Source organism: Callionymus lyra, chromosome 4, assembly GCF_982586985.1.
Source record: "Callionymus lyra chromosome 4, fCalLyr1.hap1.1, whole genome shotgun sequence".
Taxonomy (NCBI): Eukaryota; Metazoa; Chordata; class Actinopteri; order Syngnathiformes; family Callionymidae; genus Callionymus; species Callionymus lyra.
Window position 1 is genome coordinate 35,231,230 of NC_141821.1, and position 14,402 is coordinate 35,245,631.

The 14,402-nt window shown below is 42.7% G+C and overlaps 1 protein-coding gene, 1 long non-coding RNA gene and 3 other non-coding genes across 7 annotated transcripts; 1 reads left to right on the top strand and 4 right to left on the bottom strand.

Annotated features, from left to right (window-relative positions):
* The first annotated feature begins 1,865 nt into the window (after window positions 1-1,865).
* arl2 (ARF like GTPase 2) lies at window positions 1,866-4,234 on the top strand. Its single transcript, XM_087790001.1, has 5 exons — window positions 1,866-2,044; window positions 2,257-2,367; window positions 2,542-2,704; window positions 3,229-3,309; window positions 3,364-4,234. Exons 1-5 carry the CDS (start codon window positions 1,980-1,982, stop codon window positions 3,496-3,498), a joined length of 555 nt encoding a protein of 184 aa, XP_087646127.1. The 5' UTR covers window positions 1,866-1,979; the 3' UTR covers window positions 3,499-4,234.
* A 231-nt stretch (window positions 4,235-4,465) lies between these two features.
* On the bottom strand, window positions 4,466-7,018 carry LOC148082742 (uncharacterized). 3 transcript variants are annotated; one of them, XR_015710940.1, is made up of 10 exons: window positions 6,970-7,018; window positions 6,475-6,507; window positions 6,255-6,295; window positions 5,761-5,812; window positions 5,550-5,590; window positions 5,301-5,348; window positions 5,050-5,084; window positions 4,831-4,880; window positions 4,624-4,661; window positions 4,466-4,527 (listed from the first exon to the last, which is right to left on the bottom strand). It is a non-coding gene; the product is annotated as an uncharacterized LOC148082742 (long non-coding RNA). The 3 variants fall into 3 exon arrangements; XR_015710939.1 differs by having other exon boundaries at window positions 4,466-4,661; XR_015710941.1 differs by having other exon boundaries at window positions 4,466-4,661; window positions 5,301-5,341; window positions 5,546-5,590.
* On the bottom strand, window positions 4,947-5,021 carry LOC148082743 (small nucleolar RNA SNORD31). Its single transcript, XR_015711262.1, has one exon. It is a non-coding gene; the product is annotated as a small nucleolar RNA SNORD31 (small nucleolar RNA).
* Window positions 5,146-5,266, bottom strand: LOC148082744 (small nucleolar RNA SNORD22). The gene has a single exon (XR_015711267.1). It is a non-coding gene; the product is annotated as a small nucleolar RNA SNORD22 (small nucleolar RNA).
* On the bottom strand, window positions 5,932-5,996 carry LOC148082745 (small nucleolar RNA SNORD29). Its single transcript, XR_015711271.1, has one exon. It is a non-coding gene; the product is annotated as a small nucleolar RNA SNORD29 (small nucleolar RNA).
* Window positions 7,019-14,402: the final 7,384 nt, after the last annotated feature.

A 14,402-nucleotide genomic window follows, 5' to 3' on the forward strand; every position in this document is an offset into this window, starting at 1 on the left:
TGTCCAGGGTGTCCCCTGCCTCTCTCCCGGTGAAACTGGGATCGGCTCCAGTCCCCCCGCAACCCAATAAGGGAATAACCATCCATCCATCCATCCATCTATATAGTGACTTAGTTTTCACCAAAATAATAGTCTTTTAGTAGTGTAGGTCTTTAGCTAAGCCACTAGATGACGTAAACCGAGAATACTTCTGGTCTTTTTAAGCTTACGAATCGTGAACTAGAGCGTCAGAATAACGCAAGTCGTGAATTTCATGAGATACGAATAGCATTCACCCATTTCACCTCCGGGGCTCCATGTCACGGACGAGAATCGTACTGTATGTAAGTAATAGTTATTTCTAAAGCGCCTCTAGACCAGGGTCACAAAGCGCTTTAACAACCAAAATAATACACAGTTAAAACATGTACTTTAAAAGGTCAAGACACATAAGACAAACACAGGAGTCCCAGAAAATCAGTGAAAAGCCTGCACAAATAAGAATGTCTTAAGATGTTTCTTGAAGTAGTCAGTAGATCATCAAACACAGAGAGAGAGGAAGATCATTCCAAAGCTTAGGAGCAACAGTCTGGATGGATTTATCTTCTCTGGTCCTGAAGCGTGTGCGAGGAACAATCAGTAGATTCTGATCAAGAGACCTCAGAGCCCAAGCTGGGGTGTAATGCTGGATCGGATCACTGATGTAAGGGGGAGCCATGAATAGCTCTGAAAGTAAGAACCAGAATTTTAAATTTGATCCTGAAAGAAACTGGCAGCCAGTGAATAATATAAAGGATAGGGGAAATGTGAGTTCTTCTACCAGAGCGGGTCAGAATTCTTGCTGCAGAGTTTTGCATTAAATGCTAACAGGACAGCTCCTTCTTGTTTAGACACGAAAATAAACTGTTACAATAGTCTAAACGAGAAGACACGAACGCATGAATTATAAGCTCCAGATCATGTTGTGACAACATTTTCCTAAGTTTAGAGATTTTTCTCAGTTGAAGGAAACAGTTTCTGGTCAGTTTTCTGCAGTGTTGAACTAGAGACATGTCTTTTTATTATACAACACATAGGTTTCTCAGGCTCGGTTTGACAGACTGGCCTAAGTCACCCAAGTACTGACTCAACCCTGGAACCTTATCATCAGGCGCAATAACCAGAGTTTCAGTTTTGTCCACATTTAGCTGCAAAGTGTTTTCAATCAGCCATTGCTTGATTTCTAGCAAACAATTGACTGAGCTGTTCAGTCTCTGGGGCTCAGTTGGATCAAAAGAGCAGTAGAGCTGGATGTCATCAGCAAAGCTGTGATAAGAAACATCAGGAAATCTCTGAATGATTTTACCCAGGGGAATCAAGTAGAGCAAAAACAATAAAGGACCCAAAACAGAACATTGATGGACTCCACACAACAGATCCGCTGATTCAGACCTTATTTGATTGGCAGAAACACTGAAACTGTACCCAGAAAGTTATGCCGAGAATCACTGTAACACAGACCCAGAAAGTCCCACTTCATCCCTTGGTCTTCTCAGCAGGATGTGGTGATCGACTGTGTCAAAGGGTGAGGACAGATCCAAGAGAACCATAACAGTGTATTTATCCAAAGCAGCCAACATCATGTTATCATACTGCAAATGAACAAACACATGTAAGACAATGTAATAAAATAGCAAGTATAAAACAGAGATATAAATATTATTAGGAAAATGTGCATCTCGTGAGAACTGTGAAGCTGCAACCTTTTTACTAACGGTCCCCCGTTTCTGTAGTTGATTCTGTCAGTCTGCCTATTGTTTGACGGAAAATACTTTGAGCCAATCACTGCTCACTTCAAAGTATTTCCACCAATGACTGTAAGAGGAGGGTCTTCAAGCTAGCGGTTACTTCCTGGTTTGCCATGCTCAAACAAGATAATGTCTTAGCGCTTTAATAACAGCTTTATAAATTATTATCCAGTAGATTTAAAACCATCATTGGTCACTCGACACACTTTCAACATGGGACTGTTAACGATATTGAGGAAAATGAAGCAAAAGGAGCGAGAGATAAGACTGTTGATGTTGTATCCTCCCATTTTAGCTCAGTTGCTAACGTAGCGTAACGTTTTTTATGATGTTAATATCGAGATTACAAAACGTTTACAATGTGATCATTTGAAGTAAAAATGGCTGTTTCTGGCTCTTGTGTTAAACTGGATTTAAGTGTGATGCCTGTTACCCGGTCACACGGGCTCAGTGATGTGATGATGTTGTTCCTTGACATGGTGTCGTCCAGAGGTTTAGATAATGCAGGCAAGACTACCATCCTAAAGAAGTTCAACGGAGAGGATGTCAGCACCATCTCACCGACTCTGGGCTTCAACATCAAGACCCTGGAGCACAGAGGGTGATGACATGTATTACTAAAAGAAAGCTGAAGATCATATAGTTGATAAATCACGTTTATATTAACCATAACTTTCATTGCACTTTAAGTGGCGATATATCTGAATACTTTTAAATCTGTGAGAGAGCATGCACGTCCATCATCTGATCGTTGTTGAACTTGTTGTATGTTCAGGTACAAGTTGAACATCTGGGATGTCGGAGGTCAGAAGTCTCTGCGATCCTACTGGAAGAACTACTTTGAGAGCACAGAGGGTTTGGTGTGGGTCGTGGACAGCACTGATACGATGCGACTGGAGGACTGCAGGCTGGAGCTGAGCAAACTGCTGCAGGAGGAGGTACTGTACATAACATTTTTGAAAAGAGTCCTTGCTCTTGTCGCTTTGAAATCCATTCTTAAACTAAACATTAGAAGGAAAATAGGAAGATTGGACATTTGTATATTCATGTAATTCAAACAATAATCACTCATTATATTTTGAAGGAAACAACTTTATTATGTTCATCACATCCTGTTTGTGTGTATATTTATTAAGATTTTTAATTAATATATTTTATGTTCACATGCTTCACTGCCTTTTAATTTTCTTGTTTCCTCTTAATTTGTATATTAATTTAGAGCAAGAGTTAATATGGTTCCAAACACATTCAAAGAAATATCATGTTTTTTTTTCAGATTAAATGTTATTTATAGTTCTTTTAATATCCCATTATAAACTAACAATCAACACTATTAGAAACAGTGTAAATAGTATAATAAAATAGTCCCTGCTTGGAAAGTTTACGTGCTTACTAAAAAATAATGTAAAGAAAATGTATAACTGAAAGATGAAACTAACTATAAATATGTTTCATCACTTAGAGGCTGACAGGAGCGACACTGCTGGTCTTTGCAAATAAACAGGATCTACCAGGATCACTGAGCAAAGAAGAAATCCAGAAGGTATACAAGGTACACGACCATTCAATTCCTCATCCTGACTTTTTATTCATTCAGGCTCTGAATCTGGACGACATCAAAAGTCACCACTGGTGCATCATCAGTTGCAGTGCGGTCACTGGATACAACCTGCTGGAAGGAGTAGACTGGCTGCTCGACGACATCGCTGCCCGGATCTACACTGCCTTCTGATCCATAAAGACTTTGGTACTTTTGACGTGAACAGGTCATAGGCCGAGTTTGAACATCCAGGACAAAGTGGTCCAACTTGTAGAAACTGAGTTATAAAATCATGATCAAACCAAGGGTGCAGTTTGTCTTTTAAATGCATTAAGTTAAATGCAAATAACCAGATTCCTAATATACAAAATCGGTGATAAGCCAACTCGAGCCTCAATTCAGCAATCATGTGACCAATACAGCTACTGCATCATTTCAGTTTCGACAAGCATCTGGTTCAATTGACACATTTACTCCAATGCCCATTTTGTAATGTTTGTGGTTTGCCTGCAGATTTAATTTAACACCAGAACAATCCACCCAAAATTCAAGTTCAGAGATCTACTTTGACTTCAGAGCTATTCATGGTCAGGCTCCTCACATCTGATCCAGCCTTACACCCCAGCTCAGGCTCTGGATCAGAATATACTGATGGCTCCTCGCACACGGTTCAGGACCAGAGGAGAGAAATCCTTCCAGGCTGTTTCTCCTACGCTTTGGAATGATCTTCCTCTCACTTTGCGCTTGATGGATCTGACTCCTTCCAGAAACATCTTTGACATTTTTATTTGTTCAGGCTTTTCCAGAACTGTGGGTCAGTTTTATCTTGCCCTTTAAAGTATATACTTTATTGAATATTGTTTTGAATGTTTAAGTGCTTCATGGTCTGGCTATACAAATAAAAATTACTTAAAAGCATAAAGAATAACCTTTTTTTCCCCCCCACCCTCCAAATGGACCGAATTGCCCCTCGCGGGACAAATAAAGGATTTCTGGACTCATTTGACAACTCAGAACTTTTGGGCCTTAATGCAAAACATTTGAAACTAGCACGTGGCATGTAGTTTAATTTCTTCTCCCCCTTTTGGGTGATGGGTAGATAACTAGCAATGTAGTAAAATGTATAAGACACTTGTAAGAAAAGTCAAGACAACATTAACTCAATTAAAAACTTTATTAAACCATTTGATCAGTCAAAATTCTCCAGTGCCATCAGACTTCCTAGAAATGAGAAAGTTTGGCAACATTCACATCAAATTAAAGGGTCAGAGAGGATACCCATCAATCATGAATCTTTAATGTTGCCATGTTACCCACTTGTGCAGGAGTCAGTACTTCATGTCAATCAACAAAGTCTGTAAAACAAGAGCAGAGGTTCAACAAGTGCTTTTAACTCTGTAGAAGACAGTTCAAGTCTACAGGGATCAGAGTTGATGCAGTCAGTCATGAATCTTCAGACTGGAGCGGTACAACAAATGACATCATGTCTAGTGACGTAATCTCATAGCCATGTTGGACAAGTACCTGAGGTGGTCCCTGCTGCTCTTCAATACGACGACTACTGCGACAATAGCCTGCAAAACAAAGGTTTGACGAGTTTAAACATCAGATGTCTTGAGTACAATCATCAGCATGCACAGTGTGGATCAGAGTTTGTCCAATCAGTCATGAATCTTCAGACTGGGGCGGTACATGCAGCTCATCATTTCTGCAAACATTCTAGCACAATATGACCACACCCACCTCTGACCAGCTCCAACGACATCATTCAAGTCCACCTGGACGAAGCAAACAATGTTTAGCGTAGAACTAGAAAACATTAAGTATTTTAAGTCATTTTCCATTCAGACTGTTGCCACCACAACAACTGTCCCCTTGTTGCCATGGCAACCAGTGGGTTTACCCTTTCGGGATCTGGCAAACACATGGCGTAAGACGTGTGCGGGTGTCATCACAAAGGAAAGCAGTGGAAGAGAGAGATACAAACTTCTCACCTTGATGAGCCATTTGTCCAACAGCCAGGAGTATGACTCAACTTCCACCTGAAGAAAAAAAAACAAAAAAAACATTAGAGGCCAATAGAACACGTTTGGTGATAATTAGCAGAAGTTTACTGATGTCAGTAACATGGAAGTTCAACAGGAGTTCAGACGAACGAGATTCACAGGTATCATCACCATCAGCGTTGTTGGGTTAAAACCCATTAACCCTAAACTGACAAATATTCAACCAGGAGAACTTACTTGAGTTCAGAACTCGTCGGGTCACAGTCCAGCTCTTGTTCCTGTCAGAAAAGAAAAATCTGAATCAAACCTAATCAGACATCATGAAAACACAATTTAGTGGAGAGAGTCAGATTAAGGGTGACATCACAATGATCAGGTATATGCTTGTCTTTCATGAAAATCATCATATTTACTAGCATAAGCATCAAAAGAATAAACTTTTACTCACAATATTTTCCTCGTGACAGCAAACATGATTCTTTTAATTTATAAACATGGATCTGAAAGAAAGGTTTTAAAATTAAAACAGGATCAAATTGCATTTTTGTATGCTTATAAAACATTATCCATCTTGTTGGGCCTTTGATAAAACTAAGACACATGTGTATAATTGTTGTGGGTTCCTCAGTCGTTCGTGTCGTTTCACATTGATTCAAAGTGAGCTAAGTTTCATCATCACTGGAACACCACACCCTCAACTTTCAAATTCAATAGTCATTTTGACAATGCAATAATTAAATGCAGTGTCATTCTAAGGTTACATATTTTATTAGATATAAAAGTAGTTTATAAACAATATCTGAAAGTAAACACATTTTTACCTCATCTTTACCTTCAATTCAAAGCACTCAACAAATGTAACGTTTTACCCTTCTAAAAGGGTTGTTGGGTTATGATGTAAGACAATTCAAAGATTCTATTTAGAAACATTGATAGATTTACCTTCATCCCGGATCGATCACTGCAGAGCAGACGTCAGTCACCTACACAGAACCACACATTTTATTACAGCTCCAACACAAATTACATTAGTTTAGTCTGGCTTCTCAGATGGTTGTAATGTTCCACATGATCTAGTTCAGTGAGAGAGTTCAACCAGAACATCACTGTAGCACAAAACAGCATTAAAGCATCCGATTAAATGCATTATTAATGCATTTACCTGGACTGAAGAAAGTTCCTCGAGCGCCTTCATCTGTACAGCAAAGAACAGAACACGTTAGCTTAGCATTTAGCTGACACGTGACAACCACGTGTTGAAAATCTACCTCATTTTTCATGCAGTTTCTCTTCAGAGTTTGATAAAGTACAATCACAGTCATTCAGAACAGGTCTGTGAAAGTTTTCATCATCGAGAAACGCTGATATTCTAATGTTTAAAACACTCATTTCGATAGAAAAAAAAAGCCTTGATACATACTGTATCGTTTTTATATATACAGTATATATAACATTGAGCATGTTTCAAGCAGCATGAGAATTGCTGTGGGTTGTTATAGAACACGACTGGAGGACAAGAAAACATGCAGCGCTGAACATTTGGTAAAACAAATACATTTAGGCTAGACGGAGTAAAAAACAAACAAAACAACTGAAGGTGTCTGAAACACGTCTACTACGCAACTACTTGTCAAAGCAGGACCGACAACGATCTTACCTCGATCACTGCAGAAGAAAGAGTGAACGAAGGAAGAGTCCGGACTGTCTTGTTTTATGGCCGTTGACAAACAACATGCAGGTTTGTCACCGCCACCTATTGGTATGGAGTGGGTATTGGAGTCTAATTTCTTCTGATTTTGTTCTCCTTAGATATTGCAGTATCAAATCATGAAACTCTTTTCACGGGTATTGCTAATAAATGTATATTTTAAATCTAGATTAGTCATCAGTTTCCTTTACCGTGTCTCTAATAGTTTGCCAGTTACAAATACCTGCTATTTTTTCTGACACTTAAGGTAAGGTAAGGTAAGGTAAAACTTTATTGATCCCTCTTACTTACGTAAGTAACAGACCAGGGTCACAAAGTGTTTTGCTTATGTTTCAAATTATTTACTTCGACAACACCACATTGTGAGTTTTACCCAAGGAAGTATGTAATAAAAGGCACGTAGGTTCTATATATAAATAGACTTATATAATAGACACCGCATCCACTGTAGACGGATGTTTATAAAGCGCCGCCATCTTGGTACAGTCTCATCAGAGGCGGCGGCGCATTAACAACTGCAGGGAAGGAGGTACGTCTCAATCTTAAAATACAACTATTCGCTGAATTCTGGAACAATTTTCAAATGGTTTGGTCAATATTTGTTTCATCTATCAAATTCATTATATTCAAAATGTTTTTATATAATAATATAAATATATATATAATAATGTCTATCGATCAAACCCAGTGAAAAAAGCTTGACCAACGAGCGACTTATGATCACTTTTATAGTGTAAACACACCTCTATAGACGTAATGCACTGTAGGAATGGGTGGCACTGTACCAAGATGGCCGCCCTGTATACACACCGCTCTAGTGGGCGGCAGCAGTTGATGCGGCGTCTATGTATATATGTCTTTGTCTAAAAGGATCAAAATATGGAGTCACTTCCGTCGCTCAAACGGGACATCACTTCCGTCCCGAGTCTTGTACTTTGCTTCATGGAGAAAGATGAACATTCCAGAGTGTGTAAAAGGCCATTTATTCACCGCTTCAAGTCAAAGAAAATACAAGCTTCATATAACGATGGATCAGACCCAAAACTCCTGGCGATCTCACAGATTGACAGCCCCGGGCAGATTGTTGTTGAGCTGTAGAAATCTTGCTCTATTTAAGTCAAATTTCCCGTCCGGGAGGTCGTCTTTCTCCCGCCAAATTGTTCTTTCAAGTTCCCTGTGTCACCGATCCCCAACTGCGAGAGTTCCTAATTGGTCTTCCTGTAATCTAATTATTCAAAAGTTCTCGGGCGGGGGTCACCTTCTCCGGGGTCTATCTTGCTTCATTGTTTGACAATTTAAGGTGTGATTCGCTGTTTGAAACTACCGGTGTCCTAACTGTAATTATGATCCAAGCTTGTCTTGAACCAATGTGAATCAGTCTGAGTGGAATGTTGATTGTGAATTTCTGTAGTCAAACGTTCCCGCTCTTAGATCAAACGAGTAAATTATAATTCATATTTGTATTATCTTTTAGCATTCATTTAAGTATAAGTATATAACACTTTTAATCTAACAGTTCTTAATACAGTGTGACGATCAGACCTGATTACAAGTATAAAATTATATTTTATTTAATAAATAACAAATACTAAAAAGGCAATGTTTAGCGGTCTTACACCGTATTTTCACTAAAACACCCTGTGAACTACGCAGGTCAACAATACAGTTCACCAGACTTGCATGGGGGAATCCACCACCCGGGCTCTCGTTACTGTCATGAGTCTACAAGGTACTCCTTGTGTTTCCGGTTTTATTGTGAAATCCGCTCCCTTCTGTGTCTGTGCTAGTCTTACTTCCCCCCTGTCTGAGTAGTAATTATTCCCAGCCGTGTCTCATTAGTCCCGCCCCCAGCTGCTGCTGATTGCTCCCCTGTGTTCTTCCCCTCACTCTCCGTCACGTCCTTGTCTTGTCATCACCATTTTCCAGTTCCTGTATCCTGCCGTTGAGTACTCCTGCTTCCTACCTTGTCTCCTTACCTTTGTCCCGACCAAGACTCATCCCTGCCTGTTGTGATTATCAACCTGTTTCTGCCCCTTGACGCCGAGTTTGCCTTACCCCTGCTATTGCCTTTTTGTTGCCGTTTACTGGACTGTTTGACTACGCCTCTGCCTTACCCACGGAATTAAACCAATTCTATGCAAATTACCTCTGCGCCTGGGTTTCTCCGTTCCACATCATGATAGTATGACAAAACCACTATGAACCCAGCAGAGAGTCCTCTTCCCGACGCTCCGTGTTCACACCAGGAGCATGACTAGCTACACTGCAGCTGGTCATGAAAAAAATGGCGGTGGGGGACAGATTTTGTAGGGGGGACCAAAATTGTACCTACACCGGCTAGGGCTGGCTTCTTTTTTGCATTGATTATCACTCTCTTAATGACATTATGGTTAAGAATCGTTACCCCTTACCACTAATGGTTACAGCATTTGAGATACTCAAAGGAGCCACCATTTTTATCAAGTTGGACTTACGTAATTGGTTAGAATCCGACAAGGGGGTGAATGGAAGACCGCTTTTAACACACACTCTGGCCACTACGAGTATTTGGTAATGCCTTTCGGTCTCACAAACGCCCCCGCTGTGTTTCAAAGCCTAGTTAATGATGTTCTGAGAGAATTTCTTAAACAGTTTGTTTATCTAGATGACATTCTAATTTTTTCGCCAGACAAACAGTCACACCACCAACACGTATGTCTAGTGTTAGAGAAGCTATTAGCTAACCAACTGTTCGTCAAGGCTGAGAAGTGGAAGTTTCATGCTACGACCGTCTCCTTCCTAGGTTACGTTATTAGTCCCGGTAGGATAGCCATGAATCCGGCTAAGGTTCAGGCAGTCGCTGACTGGCCCACTCCCGAATCTCAAAAGGTGCTCCAACGGTTTTTGGGTTTTGCAAACTTTTACCGGAGATTCATTAGAAATTTTAGTTCTGTTCTCCCCTCTGTGCCCTGACCTCTGTGCTTTCTTCTCCGGCAAACTGAACCAGGCGGAGAGGAACTAGGATGTGGGAGATAGAGAGCTGCTGGCCATCAAGGGCGCCTTGGAGGAGTGGCGTCACTGGCTGGAGGGAGCGGAGAACCCTTTTGTGGTATGGACAGATTACAAGAACCTTGAATATATACGCACTGCACGACGCCTGAGACCTCACCAGTCCCGCTGGTCCTTGTTTTCTGCCAGGTTTAATTTTGTTGTGACCTTCGAGCCTGGTACCAAGAACGTTAAGGCAGATGCCCTGTCTCGGATGTACGACTCGCTGAACTCCGATCAAGCCCCTGAGACTGTGCTGCCTTCCGACTTGGTGGTCGGGTCCCTGGTCTGGGAGGTCAAGGAAAGGGTCAGGAGGGCCTTGCGGCAGACTCCTCCTCCGGCCTCCTACCCCACTAATCGCCTGTGCCTGAACCTCTCCGTAAACAGGTACTGCATTGGTGCCATTCAGCCAGGTGGTCCTGTCACCCAGGGCAGCAACGCACCTTGACTCTCATCCGGCGGCGGTTCTGGTGGCCTGGTCTGCAGCGGGACGTGTGTGAGTACGGTGTGTCCCATCTGTGCTGCCAACAAGCCGTCTCCTGCTCAATCCACGGGAAAGCTGCAGCCCCTGCCGGTGCCCGACTGACCATGGTCCCACATCTCCATGGACTTCATCACCGGGTTTCCGCCGTCCGAGGGCATGACTACTGTCCTCACCATCGTCGACCGCTTCTCGAAGATGGCTCACTTCGTTCCCCTACCCAAGCTTCCCGACGCCAGAGAGACTGCTGAAGCGGTCCTGAACCACGTTTTCCGCCTGCACGGCCTCCCGAGGGACATCGTCTTTGACCGGGGCATCCAGTTTTCTTCCCGGTTCTGGGCCGAGTTCTGTCGCCTCATCGGTCACCTCGCCCCAGCCTGTCCTTGGGGTACCACCCCCAGAGCAATGGGCAGACTGAACGGGTAAACCAGGACTTCAAGACCTCCCTGCGCTGCCTGGGCCAAGGACCTGCCCTGGGTGTAGTACGCCCACAACTCTTTGACCTGCGCCTAGTCCGTTCAAGTGTGCCTACGGCTATCAGCCCCCACTCTTCCCAGACATGGAAGGGGAAGTCCAGGTTCCATCGGCAGCGGCACTGGTTCAGCGTTTTCGGGACAAAGCACGCCTGAAGCTCCAGAACTCTATCTCCGCTTTTAAGACTGCAGCCGACCGCCGACCGCCGACGCTCAGAGACTCCTCCCTACAAAGTGGGAGACCGTGTGTGGTTGTTCACAAAGGACATTCATCTTAATCACCCGTGTCGTAAACTGTTACTGTCGGTTTTTTCACAAAGAGACAAGAACAGTTCAGCGTGTGGGATTTTTTCAAAAAATATTCATGATTTCGAACAACATAATGACAGATTCAAAAAGAATGTAAAGCAAAACAACCAAACAAGAAGGTGGAGAAATAAACATGCAAAATAAACTCAAACACATGCAAACAATACATTGAAAAGTACCCCAAAACGTCGCCTCATAAACAGTCTTATGTCGAGTAAAATGATAGACTCCAATAGAGTGGGAACCGTTAGACCGGCGGAGCGTCAAATATCAAGTCAAACGGAGACAAATCAGCAGCGGTTAACACGCTGGCAAGGTGAAGCGACCACCTGACGCTATACCACACTCTCAGGCTTTGAGGTGTCTGCTGTGAACAATAAATCAAAACCATCAGTAGAGTAGGTGGACCATTAATCTGTGGTAGCCAGCACCTGACGCCTTAGCCACCTGACAAAGTTTACAGTTCTCTACCCAACGATTAACATTGGCGGTTACCCCAGGCAAGTAGCACCTTTCAGGCAGTGACATGTTCCTCATGCTTGGTGCATTGCACAACCCGAATGGCATCCAATTCCACTCAAATAAACCAAAAGGAGTGCTTAGGTCGATCTGGTTCCGACACTGGCACCTGGTTTTAGCCAAAAAGCAACATCCAAGGTGGTGAACCATTGGGCACCTGACAAGGCATCAAGGCTTTCCTCTATGCATGGCAAAAGGAAAGCGTCTTTCCGTGTTTTGCTGTAAAACAATCGGTAGTCCAGACCCATACGTAGACGACCGTCCTTCTTACAGGTGACACATAGGTGCTAAAACTCTCCCCTATTATCTGGTAATCCGAGAGTTGGTTGGTATAAGCCTTGACGGCTACATATTCCCCAGGAGGTATCTGTCAATATCGCTGACAGAGTGGAAGTTCATCCACTAAGGGTATGTCATGTGAAAAAAGACTAGTACTTAAAACTCTTTACTGGTTTCCCGTTTATTTCAGAATCAACTTTAAAATTCTGGTTCTTACTCTCAGAGCTATTCATGGTCAGGCATTTCTAACCCATTGGCAGCCCTTAACCCTAACCAATGACAAGAATGCAGTTTGTCTTTAAAGTGTTACGAAAAAACTCTCCGAAATAGTGGACACCATGGACCCAGTATCAAGGATACACCTGACACTAACACCCGCCATCTTAATGACCACTTGAGGGGAAGGGGCAATCAATCGTTCCCGTTGTCCTTTATCCACTACGGTCTGTGAGCCTTGTAAGTTCCCACCTAATGTCTGGCTCAATACATCAGGGGTTGGTAGTTTTCCGGCAGCGGAGGATCTGTAAGGACTACTTGGGAAGCAGTAAACGTAGAGACAGTATTTGGAAGAACACACTCATTTTCGCAGTGGCTAGCATAGTGACCAGGCCGTTGACACCGTCTACAAATCACACGAGACTGGCTAGAATGAGGGACTGGAGGCCTTTGCATCGCAGCCAATGTCTAGGTAATCTGGTCAAGCTGTTCCTGTTGCTTTTTAACCAAAGCAGTAAGGGCTGAAAGCTGTTCAGAAGTAGAGTCAACGATTACAGGGTTAACAGCAGTCTGTCTAGTCACAGTTTGAGGGGCACAAAAAGCAGACATGGTGGGCCGACTACCCTCTGCTCCTCCCTCGCGTTCCCATCGTATAGCCTCAGCTCTGATGTCCAGCAGAGTCAGTTCAGGGTGGTTACGAACAAGTCTCTTCAATTCTCTGCGCAAATCAGAACTGGTTACATGCTCTACAAAATGATCACTAAGTAAGAGTGCAGCATTAGGGACGCTCATTGGAGAGCAGGCAACTATCTTATTAGGCAGTTCAATGAATGGGAAAAATCTTGAAGAGACTCGCTCAGCTGTTTCCTACCGAAAAAATCCTTCTGTAGCACAATATAGGACTTGGCACTATACAAGTCTTTCAGGATCGCAAAGACCCGTTCCGGATTCTCTCTTTCAGCGTGTGGTCAGTACTTGATCTCGTCCAGAGCCTCGCCCTCCAAATGGTCATAAATAAACCAAGCCTGATCACTTGGTCCCAAGTGTCTGGTCTTCATACTGAGTTCCACTTCCTCAATCCACTCTTCAATCCCGATGCCATGACTGCCCCTGAAAACTGGGCATCGTCGCTCTCGTGGGAGGTACACCACTCTCTCTGAAACAGCAGCGCTCTCTGTGCATCCTTGGAAACTTGGGCCCGCCTCGCTGGCATCACGCTCTCAACCTAACCGATTGTTCTCAGCTTGCAGGTGCTCCACCTGCTCCCGCAGATCCTGGAGTTCTTCCGCCATTTTTGAAGATTGCCGACTTTGTTACCAAGGGCAGTCAGAAGTGGCTGTCAGCTACCGGACCCTGCCTTGCCTCAAAATAAAAACTCTATTCACCATAAGCCAACGCAGAAACAACCAAGCTGACTTGTAAACAGCTATGCTTACTCAACCACCTATTCCTGTGATTCTGACACACAACAGATTCTTATTGAAACTATAAAGGTACAATTGCCCGATTGCCAGATCCTACCAACAACGCCAGAAAATATGTAACCGATCCTAAACACTGGCCCGGGGAGTAACGGTGGACTGGTGTTAATCGGTATCCAACAACGCCACTTTAGGCCTTGCCCCTAAAGATGTAATCCCACGACCCTGCGCGTAGAAACCTCCAGCAAATGAATACAGGCACACAAACAGTGCCAAGTACCAGAAAAGAATATAATTTATTGAGTAGCCACACAATGCAGCGAATCACTGACAACTGACGTAGGCCATAAATAATCATAACTGAAACCGACAAAACACACAGTTAGCAATTATAACACAGAAATAAAGGGAAAACAAAAACACATTAGTACTCTTAACAAAACCACACATTGACGTGACAGAAATAACGATTATAGACACTACTTCAGTTGAAAACAAAATCAATGCTGTGAAAAACTACAACTTAAACAAAAGAACCACAGGAAATAAACACAATATTAACACAATATATAAGTCTCACCAAAGTTGAACCAAAACAAAACTACCTAAATAACTTTATGGCGAACAGAATCACTAAACTAAACTAAACACAAAGAG